General features: G+C 54.4%; 6 protein-coding genes across 6 annotated transcripts; 1 reads left to right on the top strand and 5 right to left on the bottom strand.

Moving 5' to 3' along the window:
• Positions 1-448: 448 nt before the first annotated feature.
• Positions 449-3,006, bottom strand: H310_13589 (hypothetical protein). Its single transcript, XM_008881142.1, has 3 exons — positions 1,354-3,006; positions 1,199-1,303; positions 449-1,116 (listed from the first exon to the last, which is right to left on the bottom strand). The coding sequence occupies exons 1-3, from the start codon at positions 2,923-2,925 to the stop codon at positions 505-507; spliced, it is 2,289 nt and encodes a 762-aa protein (XP_008879364.1). The 5' UTR covers positions 2,926-3,006; the 3' UTR covers positions 449-504.
• A 197-nt stretch (positions 3,007-3,203) lies between these two features.
• H310_13588 (hypothetical protein) lies at positions 3,204-10,514 on the bottom strand (the record flags this gene model as incomplete). Its single annotated transcript, XM_008881141.1, has 20 exons — positions 3,204-3,329; positions 3,388-3,559; positions 3,613-3,859; positions 3,931-4,380; positions 4,432-4,778; positions 4,882-5,078; positions 5,145-5,303; positions 5,361-5,544; positions 5,594-5,798; positions 5,957-6,533; positions 6,602-6,764; positions 6,823-7,079; positions 7,136-7,281; positions 7,352-7,460; positions 7,516-7,597; positions 7,668-7,769; positions 8,069-8,157; positions 8,208-8,593; positions 8,649-9,488; positions 9,791-10,514. 20 exons carry the CDS (start codon positions 10,512-10,514, stop codon positions 3,204-3,206), a joined length of 5,562 nt encoding a protein of 1,853 aa, XP_008879363.1.
• Positions 10,515-10,853: 339 nt separating this feature from the next.
• H310_13587 (hypothetical protein) lies at positions 10,854-12,204 on the bottom strand (the record flags this gene model as incomplete). The annotated part of the gene is made up of 3 exons (XM_008881140.1): positions 10,854-11,617; positions 11,667-11,891; positions 11,953-12,204. 3 exons carry the CDS (start codon positions 12,202-12,204, stop codon positions 11,066-11,068), a joined length of 1,029 nt encoding a protein of 342 aa, XP_008879362.1. The 3' UTR covers positions 10,854-11,065.
• A 122-nt stretch (positions 12,205-12,326) lies between these two features.
• Positions 12,327-16,631, bottom strand: H310_13586 (hypothetical protein). The gene is made up of 5 exons (XM_008881139.1): positions 15,760-16,631; positions 14,948-15,610; positions 13,736-14,885; positions 12,812-13,688; positions 12,327-12,756 (listed from the first exon to the last, which is right to left on the bottom strand). Exons 1-5 carry the CDS (start codon positions 16,607-16,609, stop codon positions 12,427-12,429), a joined length of 3,870 nt encoding a protein of 1,289 aa, XP_008879361.1. The 5' UTR covers positions 16,610-16,631; the 3' UTR covers positions 12,327-12,426.
• Positions 16,632-17,436: 805 nt separating this feature from the next.
• Positions 17,437-18,404, top strand: H310_13585 (hypothetical protein). Its single transcript, XM_008881138.1, has 4 exons — positions 17,437-17,790; positions 17,840-17,968; positions 18,022-18,149; positions 18,202-18,404. The coding sequence occupies exons 1-4, from the start codon at positions 17,454-17,456 to the stop codon at positions 18,325-18,327; spliced, it is 720 nt and encodes a 239-aa protein (XP_008879360.1). The 5' UTR covers positions 17,437-17,453; the 3' UTR covers positions 18,328-18,404.
• A 153-nt stretch (positions 18,405-18,557) lies between these two features.
• On the bottom strand, positions 18,558-20,071 carry H310_13584 (hypothetical protein). Its single transcript, XM_008881137.1, has 2 exons — positions 19,340-20,071; positions 18,558-19,200 (listed from the first exon to the last, which is right to left on the bottom strand). Exons 1-2 carry the CDS (start codon positions 20,055-20,057, stop codon positions 18,869-18,871), a joined length of 1,050 nt encoding a protein of 349 aa, XP_008879359.1. The 5' UTR covers positions 20,058-20,071; the 3' UTR covers positions 18,558-18,868.
• Between the last annotated feature and the right edge of the window lie 186 nt (positions 20,072-20,257).

The following is a 20,257-nucleotide window of genomic DNA, read 5'->3' as shown; positions in this document are numbered from 1 at the left end:
AATCCATTTCATATCAGAAATTGTCAACAATTTTGTCGCCAGAGGTTGCTCTCAGTCGTTTGGTGTTGTCGTCCGATTTGGAGATGTTTCGCGTGAATTCGGATGGCCATCTTTGTCCATTCGATATTGGCAGACAGAACGATAGTGCCAATGATATGTTGAATGCGCTCGCTCCAAATGCCCGCTCGAAATGAGGACTCCGCAACGAGACAGGTGCGCTACGATTCCACTCCATTCCCAGTTCATCCCAGTGCATGTGCCGTGGATATCTAACGCCCGCGCTCTACCGGTGTGGATGCACTCAACGAAGCGGAAGTCCATCAGCGAGCTACGTCGCTCCCTTGGCTTGTGGCATTCCTCATGTTCGGCATGCTGACTCTCGCCAACCTGCGCCATGCGATGGTCATTTAAACACCGTGAGGTCACGGTTTCGCACCAACGGCAATGCGCAGAGTCCACCGAGTACAGCATGGATTCAATGTACCCCACGCATCGCCTATCGTTCTACAGCGACGCGGTGAGTTTGTCCTTCTCCATCTTGAGTTCCATGCACGTGTCTTCGATCGATCGGAGCATTGCTTCGATGTTGTCGAGTTTGTTTCGTTTTTCGTCGTGGGCACGCATCATTGTCGAGAGTTTTTCGCTCAACGCTTGCATTTCCATCGCCATGTACGGGTGCAACTGCCCCGCTGTCCCGCCAAAGTCGGCGCTGTCGTCGTTCCGGCCATGCTTGGCCGCGGTCGGCATCGGAAGCTTCGCCGCGGCACTCGCTCCGTACTTAATCGACGTCCACTGGCGCTTGCAATGGAAGCGCAGTGTGCTCCACACACCGCTTGCAAAAGGAAATCGAATCGCCGCCTCCTTGGTCATCAACGCCGTCGCTTGTTGCTTTTGGACAGTCGCGAATGCGTCTTGCAACACGGCGATAAAAACGTTCACGACCACGAGCACAAGCAGAATGTAGAACGAGATAAAGTACACGGGGGCAAGCGCTGCGTTGGCCTGAACGAGCTCGGTGTAGTCCAGTCGAAACGTCAGAGCTTCTAGCACGGTGACGACCGACTGCCCAAACGTGCGAAACCCCGGTGCCGTCGTTGAAAACGCCAGAAACCCCGCCTACGGACGTGCAGCCCATCACGAACAAGATGCTACAAGCACCCCCGCCAGAACGTGCGTCGATGAAGCCTTCACATCTTACCTGCGCGTAGCCAAGAAGGCAAATGAAGAAGAGCAAGATGCAGCTGACAAGGTCCGTCATGGCCTGGCTGAGAACCTGCACGAGCGTGTACATGCGCCTCGAGATCTAGAGATGCAACCGGGTGACGTCCTGGGAGGGTTGGTTGGACGACTAACCTGCGTGTACTTGAGCAAGGTCAGCCAGGAGAGTACTGCGTTGACGGCGTTGATCGTGCGCTCGAGTGTCCCGAGGTTGGCCAGCGACGTCAGGTACAAAAACAAGTGGGTCGGCGATGCAGTGTTCAAATTGACAGTGTCGCTGCCGTACACGGCATGGATGGCCACGAGGCGCAGCGTGATGGCGGTCACAAACAGGGCCATGTTGACAACATGCAATTGCGTCCATCCCGACGACGTGATGTACTCAGTCGGTCGCCGACGGTAGAGTTGGTACAAGATTTCGCCGGCATACCCCACAACCCCCAGCGCGAGGGCAACTTCAAAGAACACGCGACCACCCGAGTCCGGGCCGTAGCCATACACGTTCAGGGCAGACGATCGCATGGCCGCGACAACACCACCGGTGGGAGGAAACTCGATGACTCCCGTCACCATGTCGAAGAGCTGCAAGTACGGGTTGAACACGGCAAACTCAACAACCAGCGCTCGCGTCGCGACGTCGAGAAACTGGTTGTCCCGGAGCAGTTGGACAATTCCGTGGGCACTCGTACCATTGACAGGTAAATCCACGACGTAACCGGAGCCTGGAATCGGCCCGAGGACGCCGTCGATCGCGTCAGCCACAGCGGGGGACCACATGTACGTGTACACGGGTTTTGGTGCGTCGGAGTTGCCAAGTTTGCAGTTGGCGCTGTCCGAGTAAAAGCATGTGCAGCTGAGCGAGCATTCGTTGTTGTACTCGGCGGCGTACCGCGCCTTGTCCAACCCATACAGCGACCCGACCGACACCGCGCACGACTGAATACACTGCATGAGGTCGTTGTAGGTTGGAGACGGCCCAAAGTACGACTTGGCAAACACACCCGCCGACGCGTGGGACACGTTGAGCGAGTTTTGAATCGGCCCGAACCCGAAATTGCTCTCGGTGGCGGGAGACAGCGTCCCAAAGCAGTACGATATCAAGTTGGTGTATTCGTCTTGAACACGGCACGAGTTCGGCTGCACTCGGACTTGGCGAAGACGAACGCCACCAATGCGAGCGTTTGTAAGCGTCACTCCGCCTGCGAGGGATGGCGGGGGGTACAACGTGGTCACGAGCGGTCCTTGCAGCCAATCCCATACATCTGGAATTGTCTGCATCGTGCCAAACGTCAGCAGGAGCCCCTCGCGTTGGGCTGACGAAAGAGAGTTTGCAGGAGGAAGTGCTGTTGGTGGCGAAGACGGCGACGCAGTCCCATCCGTCGACGACCGAAACGGCGTGCCCACGACAGCTTGGTGGATCGTGTTGGTGTAGTAATACGTCGACGCTGTACCTTGATTGTACGCTGTTACGATCACAAACACGACCAAGAACAGCACGTAGCACATGACTTCCCGTCCGCTGCCATACGGGGGCACACCTGCCGCAGACGACGCTGCAGAGGGAGTCAAGGACGGCGAAAAAGAACCGACCGGCGCTGCCCCTGGAGGGGACGCAGCCCGCGGAGACCCCAAGGCTTTGACCTCGTCCGTGACGTGTTCCTCAGGATGAACTTTTTCAATCGCAGAGTTGCCGCCTCCACGCATCATTGCGACAAGGCCACCGCGGTCGTGACGCGGCTGGTCACAGTGGTGGTTTCACGAGCGTCGGTTTAGGATGAAACAGCAAAACCTTTCGACAGTGTGACGAGAATCGACGGGCGACTATGTCAACCTATTCGCTTGCTCCTAATTGCATCTCGAAGCGGCGCCATGGAGCTTGGATTCGGATTTTTCATGCGTTGCTCGTTAATCGTCGAACGCAGGCGTGCACTCACACGTGCAAAACACTTTTACGTCTTAAGTCGTAGCATGGGCACGTGTGACCATCAATATGCCAACACCTGCGACACTTTGGACGACAGCAGGGCGTGCACTGCATTGCGAATGTCGTGGTCGTTCGATCGCACCAGGTCGACCACGAGCGGATACAGCCAAGGCAAGTGAAGTTTAAGCTACAGCAGCCACCGAACACACGTTTCATGCATGATTCGATGGAATTGGAGGTCCTACCTCGGCCGTGGGCCACGCATTCAGCGCATGCAAGATATCGACGACTACTGACACGTAGCTCTTGGATCGAAACTGTTCGTCGGGCGAGATCGGCGTCGAGACTGTTGTCATGTCGACTGAGCTGTTGGCGCGGCTCCACAGTAAAAACTCGCCAATCGTTCGTGTCAACAGCCTAACGTCACAATCAACGGGTCGTCGTCGGGCGGAACGTGGAAAGGTTTGTACTCTTTCAGGAGCTGGCGTGTGTCCGCCAAAGCAACTTGCTTCTCCACCATCGCAAACAGCACGCGAATGTACTCCCACTTGCCGTTCATCTCTTGAGGGAGGAAGCTGCTCGACATCGCGACAGGCTTGTCGAGCGGGTACACCCATCCTGCTCGCGTGCATGTCGTGCGAATGTCCAGACGGTCATTGACCTGCCGGGCAAACACGTAGCTATCCTTGAGTGCAGTCAGCAGCGACGACGCGTGTCCTAGACTTCGAGATGAGCGATTTTTCGATAGCCGCGGTCGAGACTATTTCAAATGGATCGTCGTAGAGGACCTGGCGACAGCGCCATTGGGCTTTTAAGCCGCGTCGTCAACACGTTGCCGAGCAACGACTGCAAAGTGAGCAACACCAACAAGTGCGTGGTCGATGGGATTCCAGACGTTGGTCGATGCACGCCTTCTTCGGCACTCGTGTTGCGCGGTACCACGCTGAATTGGAATTTGAGCGCATGCATGACAGCAGGGTACATGGAGATAAACGACGGCGGGCCGGGCGGTTCAAAGTTGGACGATCGAAACTGCGCCATCGGCGACAATATGTCGGCAGTCGGTGACGACGCGGTCGACGGATCGGCCGCAGCATGGGACAAAATCCACGTCGGCTGGATCTGAGCCATCACGTGGCGGACTTCGTCGGCAATCAAGCCCCACACGTTTTCAGGGAATTTCAAGCCATGGCTCACCAACAGGTTCTCAAGAGTGGTTGCTGCGGCGCAGGCTAAGCCTATACACAAAACAGATCATCGTTCCGTTCGTATCGACGATTTGACAGTACCCGAATTGGACTCGGCCGTCATGCACGCGCCAAGGCAAAAGAGCAACTCGGGCAAGAACCCAATGTTGTCGTAGAACTGTCCAAAAATCGCGACAACTTGGCACAACGCGACTCGGCAACACTTGACTGGTGGTGCAGTTCCTGCATCCACCGAGGTGGCTGTTTCGAGTTGGCGCAAGTCGTTGATCAGCGGAATCAAGACGCCCTTGAACACAATGTTCCACAGCCCAGGCGATAGCTTTGGGCCGTGCAAATGGAGCGAACCAAACAGAGTGTCCAAGCTCACTTGCCGCACTTCGGGTCGCTTGTCGCAGCCCAGCGTGGCGAGTGCGGTGAGAATTGGCCACCTGCACGCACAACGTCGTGAGAACGCATCGATATCAAGGCTTCAAACTAGAGGACGGCGATGCGAACATGCTGGTTGTGGTCACTGGTGGGAACGGGGCGTACCAGAGGCGCGTGTGCAACTGCGAGTCCGTGTAAATCGCAGTCACCGGTGTCACGCGAGGTGAGATTGGAGCGTCCGAGATCAAGTCGTCTGCCGACTCTTCCTTTTGGTATCGATGGCCTATATCTTCTTGGTGCAGACGGCGCAGAGCGATGTGAGACCGAAATGTTGTTCGCTTGGCCGGGGAATCGGTCTGCACCTAGAATGGATTCCCATCGTCACAACACATTGCACATTGGTGCATGGCAACTGGCCGAGACCGTACTTGTTCAATGACATGACCAGTGGCGAGTTGAGTGAGACAAACTGCCAGCACATTGATGGCATCGTGGGCCATTTTTTGCATGAAGGCATCGCTTGGGTCGTCGCAGCCGCACACAGCAAACGCGAGGAGGCATTCAATGGCGTCCACAAACACCGACACCTACGCGTAGGTTCGATTATCAAACCCCGTGGCCACCCACGCAAAGTAGTGCGGTACCACGCGGTCAAAGTGAGTGGTCAGGATCATTTGCGCAATGCTAAACCCCATCGCGACAACAGGACGCGCGACTTCGCCTTCAGCAGGATCGTACGTCTCCGCCGCGACGCGCAAGACGCCCCAGATCGTTTTCCACCCCGACTTGATGTTGCGAACGCGTCCGAGAATCATGTTTTGAACGCAACTAGGGCACAGCTCGCTCGGAATGGTCACGACGACTGGAGCAAACGGACCTGAGCACAAGCTCACGGATTTCTGTCGCGACGGCGTTCGCCATGATGATTTCAAACGGTGCAAGGAAGAGCCGCTGAAAGTTAAAATCGCGGAGTTCGTCTTTCTCCAGGAACTTCATGCTCAGCTGCTTGAGTGAATCGATCGCGTACATGGCTATGCCCAAGTTGTCGTGGCACCCGATCGTAGTAAAATGGCGCGTCAGTACTACAAATGAATCGCATGACAACGTGCAATGTGACATACATGACCATTGCACTCGATGTCCACCAGCCGTTCAAATTTAACAACTCCACACGCATGTGCCTCCACTGAGAGGCTACCGAACACTCGGACAACACAGCGCCAGGACATCGTCAGCATACCTTTCCAGACACTGGCCCAGACGACACGGGAGCGGACGTGCATGTTCATGTCGGCGACTTCGACGAGCTTCTGGAGCGAAAACACGCGAGGGGCATTGGTTTCACGGACGGTGACCCCTCGCCCGGAAATACCGGCGCACTCAGTCAACGATACGACACACAACTGGAGAACGAGGTCTTGAATCGCGCCGTTTGTGAGGTGTACACTGCTCGAAAACACCCGATCGACTTGCAACGGGTCGATTTCGCCCGCGACGCGGTGCGAGTTTTCTTCTTCCAACGAGCGATCGCTGTCAATTCCGTTGGACGCGCCACTCCCGCCGCCGCCACCTATCGATGGCAGCGACGACAACGCGGCAGACGGCGACGAAAAGTTGAGCGACATGGGGGACGACGACCCTCGGGCCAGGCGTTTTAACGCCGACGTGGACGCTACAACGTCATGAGCAACGTCGACCCGACCAGACTCGTCCAAGGATTTACTTTGCTTGTTCAAGAACGGCTGGTCCGTCGACAGAGACCCCTGAGCAATGCTCTGGAGCCTCGCGAGATGCGATAAACACTGCAGCACGTCACGCTACACCACAACGACAGAATTTGGAGGTTTTGAATGGATGGAACATCCAGCGATAAATCTGAACGTACCCAAGCGTCGCCTAGGTAGTTGCCTTCATGAACAGCAATGTACACAACCGCTTTGACGGCTTCGACGTGTTTCCAGCGAATTTCCCGCGAGGCCGACGTCGCAAGGCCGGTAAACTTGGCCAGGATCGAGATGAACGCGTCTCGTTCGGACGGCATGTTGAGTCTACCAGATGAACGGCTTGAGAACGACGTGGTTGCCCTGGACCCACGACACGAGTTACCTCGATGACAAGTGGATGGCGTGCTTAAAGCTGTCAATGCAAAGCGTGATCGCACTGGCCGAGTCGGTCGTCTCGAAGATCACACTGCAGCACGCGAGCAGCGGCGCCCACACGATTTCAAACATCGGTCGGACGTAAGAGCTTTCCGTGTCGTCCGTGATCAACTGAAACGGCGTCGAACTGGTCGTTGACGGCGACGCGCCACTTTGCGGTGTCGTAGGCCCACGGCGTTTGAACAACGCCTCCGAATTTTTCACCTGCCCACGACGCATGGATAAACACAATGGTACATGGAGTGCTGCTCGGGCAGTACCATCGCCTCACGCTCCTTGCTATACGCTTCCCGCCGCATGCGGTCGTTGTTCTGGACGTTTCCAGTCTGGACTTGAATGCGCTTCTTCAGTTCCACGTCCTCCTTGAGCGAAATCGGCGTGCTCTTGATGCGGTCGTAAATGCCCCCTGTGCATTACCTCGATTGAGTCGGGGGACAGAAACGTTGCCCATCATGATGAAGTAAATGCCGACAGACCGAGAAACTCTGGCGCTAGGTCTTCTCCGTTGTTGATTCCGCGATTGTTGCGAATAAAGCCCTCTTTCGTCATGCGCTTTTCCTCTGGAATCGACGGATTGTGCAAGTCCTGGAACAGCGCAAAGAATTCCATCATTGATGACGTCACAGCGACAACGACACACCGTTTGAAGCATGATGATCGAAAACGACAAGATGAACGCCGTGTCCGCCGACGGAAAAATGCCCGGATTTTGAGAGCAGTACCTAATCCACTCCATCAAATATATCCCAATGCTCTTGTAAAGCGCATGGGACCAAGTAGTTTGCATCGTACCGTTCGGCGAACTTTTCCATCATGCGATCTATCTTTTGCGACTCGCCTGGCAACCGAAACCCGGTCAAGAAGTGGCGAATGGCTTCGTCCACTTGAAGGCCCCTGCACCACATTCAAAAGTTCCATCAACCGGTTGTCCCAATACACAAATCACACGTCATGGCAGTCTCTCTCCCAGGAAATTTTGTGAGGTGGCAGAAAAATACGCGAAACATCGCAAGGTCGCACAAAATCGAGGCGTATCACCACCCACGACGCCACGTCCCGTCATCATCCACGATCGAAAAAGCCCATGACTGATCGGCTCCGTTTCAAAATCCAACGACGGACAGATTCGAAAATGCCGCTGGAACCACATCGAACAACGTCCTCGCCGCCGCCCCCGACTCCAACATACGTACATGTAGTCCATCATGTCGACGAATTCATGCAGCACTTTGAGGCAAAACCCGTTTTGGTACTGCACCTCCTTGCCAAGGTAGTCCCCGACCTACACAGCCACGTGGTTCACGGCCCGTTCAATGTGTCGATGAAGGGTACCATCGTTTTATCGAGACGGTTGCTCTGCTCGTGGAGGAACTTGGCGACGTCGCGTGGTGTGTTTTCCATGTACTTTTTCGCGACGAGAAACTTGACACCGTCTGTGGGCTTCAGGTTGAATTTTAATATTCCTTCCGCCAACTCTTCTTGCAGTCGCTTCTTTTTGTCAAACGCTTCGACCGCGCTCATTTTTGCCAGCGGTTGATTCGTTGTGGCGATCGTGGCGTCGTCCGCTGGCACAATGGGGGCCAACTCGTCGCTGGACGACGTGGCCGTCGACGCGTCGTCGTCCTCTTCCTTGAGCATCTTGTCCATCTTGCGTTTTTCATCGGAAATGTTGGCGACTTTCTTCAGCGACCCGACCACCGCCGTCAAGCACTCCAACCCTATGCTCCAGTTGGAGTATTACATCCCATACAGGAAACACGACTGCTGGCCTACCTTTGAGCACGAGCGCAGTGTCTTGGACCTTGCTCGCTTGCTTGGCGGCGTTTGAGGTCGGGGTGGCGGAATCGCTCTTCTTGCCTTTCGCGATCTTGCTGATCGCGTCCACGATGCGCTTGAAGAGGTCCATAGAGTTCCAGTCGCAGTCGTAGTTCAAGAAGATTTCGCCAAGGATCGAACCGTCCAAGCAAATCTGCTTTAGGACTTCAAGGACAAGGAGCTTGTGTTCCATGCTCGAGTTTTCACTCTCAAGGAGGCCGAGGAAGATGTTGGTTATAAACACTTCCATTTCGCTCTTCAGGTGTGCCTTGAACTGAGCAATCAGCACGACAAACACGCGCAGGCTTAGCTCCACGATCTGCGTGTAGTTGGACGTGCAGTTTTGCAGGAGCGACACGCACAAATACTGCTTGATCAACGTGATGAAGCGCTCGCTGTCTCGGAACGTCGGCCCGCCGTTGTTCAGAATCGACAACAGCAAGTCCAGCGAAACGAGCTTGCTCTGAAATGCAAACGGGTCGTCGCTGCCTTGCGGTGGTCCGTTCGGGTTCGAGTTGGACAGCCCAGGCGACGCGGACGACCCTGTCGACGCTGCGTCTTCCGCCAACGACCGCATCGAGATGCGACACAACGACCGGAACAACAGAAATGCATCCTTGTGGAACAACGACGGAAACGGCGCATTCAAAGTTGTCGCCAAAGGAGCCGACTTGGGCGCGGCCGCATCGTCCTCAGCAGCTGCCGCGGTCGAGTCCAAGTCGGCCGTGCTGGATTTCGCCAACGTGCTGTTCACACGATGCTGCACGGCAACGTGCAAATGCAGTGCTCGCACGACGTCTAGTGAAGGCTTGTTAGACGGGTGGGTTGAAAAGAACCACGGCAGATACAGATGAAACTCGCGACATGGCCATGTAACTGAGTTGCTGAAAATGGTCAAAAATCAAGTGACTACCCCATCGGCGTCGTCGAGAGAAGTTTAGCTTTGAAGGTAGCGATCATAAATACCAAGTAGCATCTGAATGGAGCCGAGAATCGCCTCCCAAGCGATGGACACCTCTCGGTGCAGTATTTGGAATGTCGTGAGAGTCGAACGGTCGTGCACTCAAACACAACTCAATCACCAGGTCAGTTGACGGTACCTGGGTACATGGCGTGGGTTGGTTCGGCCTTTTCAGCTTCGAGAGCGTCGGTGTCGTCGGCGGGGAGACTGTGGTTCGAGTCGTCCCGTGCCACAGCTGTGGACGCAACCGGCGCTGGTGGCGTAGCAGCATCGTTCGAATGCAACGTTTCCTCCATGTGTTCCATGCGCTGAAAGACGACGCTCACCATTTGCTGCAAAGTCGCCTTGGCCACCGTTTGATTCATTGTATTTTTGCTCACGAGGTGGATGTGGTAGCACGCACGGACGGACTTGAGCAGACTGTGTTCGTGGACGTCGCAAGTTCGACTCGTGACCGCTTGAAGCACGGCTTTGAGCACTTGCAACTGCACTTCCTCGTCGTGGTGGTCGTTGCAGCTGCAAATGCACGTGACTATCGCGTCCATGAGGGTCACCTTGGCCGCGTCTTCGTCCTTTTCCTTGATCGGCAGCTTCGCCATGGTGGCAGCGTTCACAGGGCCAGTTCCGCGAAGGTACCCATAGGAGATGAGCTTCTCGATGCAGTCCAAAGCTTGGGACGCTTGTTTGGGCTGTCGTCCGAGAATGGCTAGACAGAGCGGATAAAAGATCTCGGCCTCGTCCGGCCGCATCGTCTTGCCCGCAATCTTAGCCAGTACTCCATCCAGTGCATCTCGAAGTTCCTTTTGCGACCTCCCCGTCAACTTGCGGATCTTCGTGTACGATCTCTCGACCAGCGTCTCCATGACGATGATGCGCTGAAAATATCTGGGGTGGTGTTGTTAGGGTCGTTTCAAACACAATATCTGTATCAATTAATATCAAAAATATTCATTTTCAAAGGTATATCGCGTTGATCGATCGATTCCTTGGGCAACGAAGCTCCTGACGAGAGTTTGCGGAGGGACCGATGAATACGAGGATGCAAAACCTTCAACAGAAATGGAAGATCCACCCTTGTGCGTCCTCGAGTTGACCCCAGCGTGGTGCCTGCTTACACGCCAACGTATTGAAACTGCGCCCCTCAGCTCTGCGGTGGCGCGGCGCTAGTATGTGCGGCCCATGCGGACTTTCCGCCCTCGAAGGCTTTTACGCATGCGGTGAGGGATTCCGTTGGCGATTCCATTGGCACCTTGGATATTCGGCAATGCAGCTCCAGCTGCTCCAATGTTGCGCTCACGACCAGGTCAATCGGCAAGTCCTTGGTATTCCGACCTTTGATCGAACAAGAGACATCTCCTGCATATAAACGACAGATTGCTACAGTCAACGACACGTTTTTCACCACTTGATCTCGTCAAGGACTCTTGAGAAACTCGCTGGCTTTCGCTAACGCACTTTGGAGCAGTTTTTCCAATTCTCTGACCTTCATCGCCTGCTCAGATCCCGGCCTGGTTTGCATAGCGATCGCCACCCACGCCTGAACTTGAGGCAGAAAGCGCTTGTGGATCTCATCGGTCTGTTCTTGCAGCGTTCTCCTCAACAGCTCGAGATCATTGGCGTCAATGGTGTCTGGAATTGCAACGCTGATTGAATAAGCGGCGCTTCCGAGGCCGCACGAAGCAATGACTTCTGGTAGGTCCATGGTTGCAACCGAAGGTGCCACGACGACATCTTCCCACCCGTCGTCATCGTCATCGCCGTAGACGGAACGGCGCGGAAGTAGCGCGGCAAAGCAATTTTCGACAGTTGGCACCAAAATCCCACAAGTCTCCTGCATGCTGTCCACGTGTGCAAGAATGGCCGTGGCGTGGGCATCAACCTGTCGTTGCATGTGCTCGAACTGCATGTCAGACATGGACGTTTCCATTTGACTATTCTCGGCCTGGACGTGGGTGTCGCGGTCATGCTAGGGACACTGTCATGCGGGGGGTGGAGGTGGCGTGATGGGTAGATACCTCCTGGAGCATGGACGTCCATTTCGACGGTATGGAACTAACAGCGGCTCGAAGTTGAGGCATCCCTCCGCCGAATTTCGTATCCCATGCGCGAAAAAGCTTGAGGACGTCTAGGTTGTAGAGGTCCTTGGCGTGTAAGATGCGGCAGATTGGCTGCAGTTGCCCCACAAGCTCGACGCGGAATGCTTTTGATCGATCAAACAAGCATTCCCATATTCGATAGATCTGTGTCAGAAGTAATGGTAAGAAGGCATGGTTCATGTCATGAAAGGAAAATGCATTATACCTCGGGAAGCGGCGGTGCGCTTTGTGATAGCGCTTTTAACGTTGCAGCCACCGTCCTTCGACAAGAGTCGGCTGGATTCAACGCGTACCGAATCCCCTTCTTGACAAGGTCCAAGGCAGCCTCTGGCGTTATGGCATTCTCGTCCTGGACATATTCTTGTCGACTTCGCTTCCTTTTCATGGATAGCTTCTTTCCTTGAAGGAGCTTCGAGAGGCCTTTGTTCAGCGCCGTTGCAGCATCGTCGCCGTCCATGTTGAATTGGCGCGATGAGACTTTGGAGCGCAAACATTTTTCGTCTGATCGAATCCCGACGTACTGGAAAAATATCAAAGTTTGGCAACTATTTTGTCGTCAAATCGACGTTTTTACCGACATTTCGACGCAATTTTCTAATGTATTCTCAACAAAAAACGACACATCTTTGTAAAATAGGTGATATGTAAATGAGGTTCAGAAATGCATCCACGACTCGACTTAGCGCTGAAGTGTGGGGGCGTTGAGGTTGATTTGGCTCTGGCGGGTTTCTTGGTGGTGGTTGGTCGCGATGAACGACTCGGCCATCGTGGTTTCTTCGTCGCAGCTAAAGGCGTACCCCGTGTTCTTTCTCGAGATGCCAGGACGTAGCAGGGCTCTCTTGGCGTGTGCTTTTCGTCCAGCAGTCATGGGACTGCCCAACGTGTCTTGGGCTTGGAATTTGGCGAGCTCTTCCGGCGCGACATCGTTAAGGGACACACTGAATTCACGAGCTTCTTCGATGTTGGCCACGGTCATGCGAATGGTTTGTAGTTTCTCGATCAAGACCGCCTACACCCACGAAATCGTCACGAACTGTTGAACCCGCCTCATGAACACTACATACCTCTTGGAGGATCTGGTACAGCTCTGGGGAAAAGAGGCGCTGGTACTGGTTCCACGAAAAGTGGCGACCGAGCGCAATCGACGACCCGATCAGGAGAATCAACCAGAACGACCCCGACTCAAAGGTCGGGACAAACGAGCCAAACTCGTCGTACCCGACTTTGAGTGTGGCAAACCATGGAATCACGGTGGTCCCGAGCCATACAAACACAAACCAGCTGAGGACGCTCGTCCACCACGTAACGCGGGGGACCCACGTCCAGTTGCACATGATGAGGCAGATCTTCAAGTTGACAATCAGCACCGCCAGTGTGAACGCGACCATGCCGTACTCAACACGGGACTCGGACCCGATCGCGTTGTTCTTCGAGTTGTACCCGTACACCATGACGAAGAAAATGATGAGGCTTTCGTACATGGCGGCACCAAGCCATCGGAAGAACGAATAAAAGTTGAACAAGGACCGGTTCGGGCCAACTTGGTACAGCGTCGGGTACCGGAGACTCATCGAGTCGGGCAAGTCTTGGTCGAGCACACCGAGCACGACAATCGGGAGGCCCGTGAAGAAGATGTTGTACACTTGGACGCCCAATTCCCAGTACACTTTGGACCCGGACGCACCACTGAGAAACCCGTACCAGTACTGCGCCAGCACGAGCGTAATGTTTTTGTAAAACATGTACAGCACAACTTTGGATATGCGCATGTAGTTCCACCGACCGTGAACCAACAGGAGCCGCTGAAGAAAACGAAATTGGGCAATGGCATAGTCACTCGAGTTGACCGCTTGCATCCCTTCCTGGCCGGAAATGCCGACGCCGATGTGCGCCGCTTGAATCATTGCGACATCGTTCGCGCCGTCCCCGATCGCCAACGTTCTATAGACATCCCAGATCAACGTGTGCATCATGGATGGTGGACGCACCTTGCTTCAGGCAAATTGTCTCGAATGAGCATCACCATTTCAGCCTTTTGAGCTGGCGACACCCGACAGCAAATGACCGCGACACAGTATTGAGCCAAACCCAACAAGTCCTTCTTCATGTCAGGCTTGAGCGCGACTTCGAGCGCTTCCCCGTCGATGACGAGCGCATACCGATCCTGGCCTTGCTTGGCATGGTACGCGTCGGCAGCTGACGCGAGTTTCTCACGAATGGCGTCAGGCGTCGGGCAATTCTCCAAGTTGATGATGACTTGGACAATTGCGTTGTCGAGCAACGCGCAAGCGTACCCGATGTTGATGGCTGTTTCTTCCTTGTCACCTGTCAGCATCCACACCTTGATGAGGGCGGAACTGAGGCTCGAGAGGCATTCTGGGACCCCGCGCTGGAGCTTGTCTTCAATTGCGGTGGCGCCAATGAGGTGTAAATCGGACTCCATTTCTTCCATGAGGTCGTCGATCGCATTCGGCTGACCCTGCTTACGCTTCTCGAGCTGTTCGATCGAGCCGCTGGCGGCGCGGTACTTGGCGCTCCACGTGGCAAACCAAGCCTCGTCCAGAGGCTTTACGGCGAGCGCGAGGGTGCGCAAACCGTCGTCGGCGTACTGCTCCATGTGCTGGGACGTGATGGCTTCTAGTTCTTTCGACGACGGGTGCAAGCGGGCGTAAATCATCATGTCGGCGCCCTTGGAGTACAAGACCAGTTCGTTCGTGGGTAAACGGACAACTACTGACATGCGCTTCCGCGTGCTGTTGAATTCGAGGACTTCGAGAATATCGTACGACTTTTTTCCAACACCGGCAACGTCCAGGATAGCCTTGCCAACGGCACGACTCTCAAACTTATACCCCATGTACTGTGCGCCAGCGACAAGCGCCTGTTCATCGGGCGACGAAGCACTTAGTCGAATTTCTCCCGAGTCGAGTTTTTCTGGGATCACGGTGTGGCAAACGGCCAAGTGCTCGAAGAATTGGTGGCACTTTTTGCGTTGGACTTCGTCGCGGGGGTCGGTGCCGCGCATAACCTCGTCTAGCGCCGGGTCGACAAAGTTGACATAAGGAATTGACTTGACGTTCGGGTCGGCTGTCGGTTCTGGTGGAATCGGAAGCCCTGCACGCTTGAGAGCCGCCCGGCCTGCCAACATGCCGTGAATATCAACCCATTCGTCTCATCGAAAAAACGCATTCAGTACATACCGATTTCCGTCAGCCCCGAGCCGTAGCTGACACCGTTGATCGAACACTTGCGGAAGTCCATCACGTTGCATGTAAGCGTACCGGTTTTGTCGCTAAAGATATAAGAGATCTGGCCTAGTTCTTCGTTCAGAGCCATCGTTCGGACAATCGCAGGCGTGTCGCTCTCTTCGTGGTACATCTTGAGGTCCCACGCCATGAACATGGCTTGCAAAAACTTGACAGTTGTCAGTGACACGTACAGCGAGATCGGGATCACTTGATAGAGTAGCAAAAAGTAGTAGAAGCACATTGTAAACCACGTCTGGATCGCGTCGCCTGTCGTTTCAATCACGAATTTGTGCGTCGAGAGCGTCCCGTGGAGGTACCATGCCTCGCGCGCGATTTGGTTCTGCCACGTCACAAACACGGTCGCCGCCACAGAACAGAGCACGACTAGCCCAATGCACAGCATCCCAATGCACTTGTTCAGCGTGACCATGACGTCGCTCCACTTGGTCGGCGCCGCCGACGCACTCTGCATGATCTTGGTGTCGCTGCCTGTGTTCAGGACGAGGCCGTACACCCAGTCCGTGTTGCGCAGCGTGCAACCACGCAGCAGCACGTTCTTGATACTCAACGGTTCGCGAGGCCACACTTGACCGTCCACAGTCACGTCCATATTGCCTGCGCACGCCATAAGACCACCGTGGACAAAATCGAGTGACGACGGTATCCCAACGACGGAAGAAAGCACTCCCGTGGCAGGCCAATGTGCCAAACGCACGCTAGCAACCACACCACCACACATCCACATAAAAAGGAGACAGGATTACCTGCAAACTTATTGATGTACGGGTTTGGTGTTTCGCAAACAACCGTGCCTTGGAGCCGAAGCAGGTCCGACGTGTTGCGAAGGGTACCCATGGTGGCAGGTAGAGCTTGGCGAAGCTTCAAGTTTGTTTCACCGTCAAGGGATTTTGTCTCGACATAGCAAATCCCGCTGGGGACATGTGGGTCGGGCTCGTCCACCGACAAAATCAGGACGTCTGCTGGAATGACCTCGCGATTCCGAATCTGGAGTACGTCGCCGACCTTGACGTGGGACCAGAGGCGGTCCACGACTGTGTTTTTATCCACGACGACGTGACACGTCGCCGAGTTGGCGGCATCGTCGCTTTGATGACGGCGCAAATCTTCCATGATGGCAAAGATCGCGTCAATGCAGATAACAAAGAGCAGCGTGGGTGCGTTCGTTGGGACGCCATACGTGTTGGAAATCGCTTTGATCGTCTGGAGAATCGAGACGACAAGAAAGAACAGGTTCGCGACCTTGCAAAACGACTCAAAGAGAAACTTGGGCAAGAACGAAAAAATCGTGTACTTGGACGTGACGACGATGTTCGTGCCCTGCCCGTACAGCTCGTTGTTAAACGCAGCATCGTGGAGAGACACAGTGCGCGAGTCCGCTTCCACAGAAGGCGAAGACGACGAGGTCACACCAGGGAGGTGATCGCTCGACGACGTCGCAGTTGGGCCTGTCAACGGAGTATTCACACAGCGATATGTATCGTTTCCACTTTTCGTCTCTCCTTTCCTTCCATCGTCTGGGTGAGACAGCGGCAGGTCTGGGTTCTTAGTGATGCCCTCGCTAGCCTCGTCCGGCTTCACATCGTGCTGCTCCATGGCCGTTCAACTCAAACGCAAAGTCATAAAACCACCACACCGCCTTCGCTAAAATTAGGCTCAAACATACTTATTCGAAAGGTACCTTATTGAAATGTATACATTTTTCAAACTATTTTAGGAACAAGGTACTTTAAAGAAAGGCACGACTGCATATTGTAACTGGCCAAATCGTACGTGTGCACCCACCCACCACAGCGCCAGAACGGCGACAGCTCCGGGTGTCGCACCGAGGCATTACACATCTCAGTGCAGGCGGAGCCAAGCAACGCCTATTCCCCTGGCAGAATACTTGTATACGAAGCCACAATATGTGTGCGGCGGCGGCGCCGCTGCTCGTTCGTTTTCTTCCTTGCACAATCCCACACAAGATTTGCAAGGGCCGAGAACCCACTAATATGGGAGAAAGGCGATGAATATCGCATTTGGAAAAAATATTGTGCGAAAATGTATCTGTACCTGTATTTCCATTTAAATTTTGTCGATGTGGTCATTTTCTTCAACTACAGTAGACCACGAAGAACGTTGTTGCTTTAGCGGCACAGTTGTGCTCATTAACGGCGCCAAAAAGCAATTGAGCGCTCAGTTCCAACCCCCACTTGCCTTGTTCATGTCGTCACAAGAGTGTACGTTTATCCTGCAGGCTTCATGTTTCATCAAATTTAACGCAGAATTCGGTGCAAAAGTACGAGGTCAATAAATATTTTCGTTCCTTGAATACTGTACATTTGCTATAAATTTCAATAATATATCGCAAAAATCTTTCACTCGAATCCGGATAAACTTGCCATTCGTATCCGGACCTTCCTCGCATGCTTGAGGTTCCATTTCGAAGGCATCGGCGATGGTACAGTGGGCGCTCTTCTGGGGATGTATGCTGACGGGGTTTGCGCCGGTATCGTTCCTGTTCCTGACAGTGGTGGCCCAGCGCGCGCAGCTCGTGATCTTGTCGATCACGGCTGCGTTCTTCTATCTCCTCGGTCTTCTCGTGGCAGCAACGTTGTGGAGTGTAATTCCCCCGCTCCATGACTCGATCCACGCGACAATCCCGGTCGCCATACTTGTCCAAGAGTTGTTTCGTTATGCATTCTTTGTTGTGTACATTCGCTGCGAACAAGCTGTGAAGCGTGTGACAACCAAGCAAAACCAATTGCCGCTGAATGACCTCACTTCGTCGTTTGGTACTACGTCCAACATGATTGAATCCGACGTTCTCACGGTATGTTATAGCATCGGGCGTGGGCTTTGCCCTCATGCGTGCGCTGATGTTGTATGGTACGGTTCTTGCGTCGAGTATGGCGGGTGAAGGAGCTGCGTTTACCGCTACGTGCCCGCAGATTCCGCTCGTGTTTGCGTCAGGTAGCGTCTGCTTGTATTCCACTATTGCACTACTCAAAATCGTGTTCGAGTAGCACTTTCTACCTTGGCGCTGACGTTGATGGATATCGCGCTCATGATCCTTGCGTTCGAAGGCTATCGCAAGCGCTCTGCCACCCATATCGTGGCCGTTGTGTTGTTGCATCTGGGATCGGGTTTGTCGGTGGGTAATGACCCCAGCCGTAGGTATCATCTAACGATCGATGATTGTGCAGAACATGCTCAACCTCAACGAAGTTGGATGTACCGCCTCCATCCCGCTCACATATGTCGCGGCCCTTCTCGCCATCTTTGCAGCCACGGTCAGTGTCAAGCGGTCGTCGCCGTCGTTTGCGTCGTAAGCACGTCAAGTCGGCGGCTCCCCAGCTTTGTCACATCCAATGTAAATTGGATATATGTATCAGCTCTTCACTCTTCCTTCTCGACGACTTTCGTGCGACGTCATGGCAATCGTTCCCAGCTGCATCGTTCCGACAAGAAAAAGACTTTGGAAATCGTCGGCAGCCTGATGATAGAGGACAATGTAGATCTTGTAAAGCCCCTTCAGAGCATTCACATTCCAGCAAACAACGAGCAAGCGCGGGCGTCCGATCACATGCACGGATTGCAATGGGCCGCACGAGTTCGGCGAGGGTACCGGTGACAACGGACGCAATACCCAGCTCATCGTGGTCACGCAGCATGACTCCTCTAACCTTTCTTGGCGACTATGTGCGCCTTGATTGCCCAAGCTATACAGTTTATTGCACATAAATCGACGTCGTGTGCAATGCGTACGCATCCAAGTAGACCTTCCACGCAGCACGAATGAATGGCACAGCCTCCACGTCTTTAGTTTTTTGGTGAACTATCGAGACCACGAGAGGTCCGAGAGACAGCTCATCATGGCCGATCGTCGTTCGGGGTCTGCAAGTGATACCCAACAATGGCTTGGACTTCTTCCCGGCAACCCAAGATGACAGGCACCCGTTGATGCAGCGAAGTCGGGATCACATCCAGCATACGCTTGACACCGATGCTGGCGGCGCCGCCTGCTTGTTCGATCAACAAGCTCATGGGGTTCGCCTCGTAGAGCAGTCGAAGTCGGCCTTCCATTCGCCCCTTCATGCGGACGTCCCATGGGTACAAGAACACCCCGCCACGACACAAGATGCGATGCACCTCGGCCACCATCGATGCAATCCACCGCATGTTGAAATCTTTGCCGCGAGGACCTACAACCAATGCCACGTCCATGAAAGACGCATCCCAAACTGAACGCACACCACCCAACTGCTGCTTCATTTGAAGCGTGGATATCGTTGCACATCAAGCTCGGACTTTCACACACGTATTCGAGTGCGATGGCCGTACCTTGGACTCCGGCGAGGCAGTCGGCCACGTACGCCGCGATCGGTGGTTCCCAGTGCCGTGTGTTGGACATGTTGATGGCAAACTCTTTCGTCGATAGAGAGAGGGTTACTTGTGGTTGCGTGCACACAAACACTTGACGGGCAACGTCCAACGTGAACATGTGGACGCCGTGGCCGACGGTGATGACAAGCGTCGTCTGGGGGCCGTAGATGGCGTAGCCCGCGGCGAGTTGTCGATCGCCGGATTGAAGGAAATCCGACGCGACGGTTGCGGTGGCATTGACGCTGGGCGTGTGTGGAAGGACGGAAAAAATGGTTCCAATTGACACGTTCACGTCAATGTTGGACGAACCGTCGAGGGGATCGAAAAGCAGAAGGTATCGCCCAGACGGTGATGCGGCGTAGACATCCTCGCTTTCTTCAGAGCACATGCCAGCAAGCGACGGATCGTCTTGGCATCGACGTAGCATCGCATCATTTGAGAGCAAGTCCAACTTTTGCTGCACTTCGCCCTGGACGTTGCCCGAGTGAGCCGACCCGAGAACGTTGTCTGCAAGGGCACCACGTTGAATCAACGCCTGGATATCCATGCATGCCTCCGCCACACGCAAGAGAAGGCTGCCAGGTAAGGACGCATCTAACTGGCCGACAAACGCGCCCAACGATTCACCAGCGCGCGGAGCGGTCGTGATGGGGCGGTGCGCGGTGGCGTTGTTCATAGCACACGGATGCGCAATTCAAACTGAACCGACCAATCACGGATTAAACCCATGGAAGAGGTTAAAGTCCCATAAAACCCCGAAAACCCGCTACGATGGGTTGGGGTTTTCACTCACGTCTCGGTGGCGTGGCGTGCGCCATCATCTCGCAACCGCAGCTCGTCGAAGGATGTATGCCTTTGGTGCCTGAGTATGCCTTG

Source organism: Aphanomyces invadans (assembly GCF_000520115.1).
Source record: "Aphanomyces invadans strain NJM9701 unplaced genomic scaffold supercont1.53, whole genome shotgun sequence".
Lineage (NCBI taxonomy): Eukaryota > Oomycota > Saprolegniomycetes > Saprolegniales > Verrucalvaceae > Aphanomyces > Aphanomyces invadans.
This window is presented reverse-complemented; position numbering and strand designations above follow the sequence as displayed.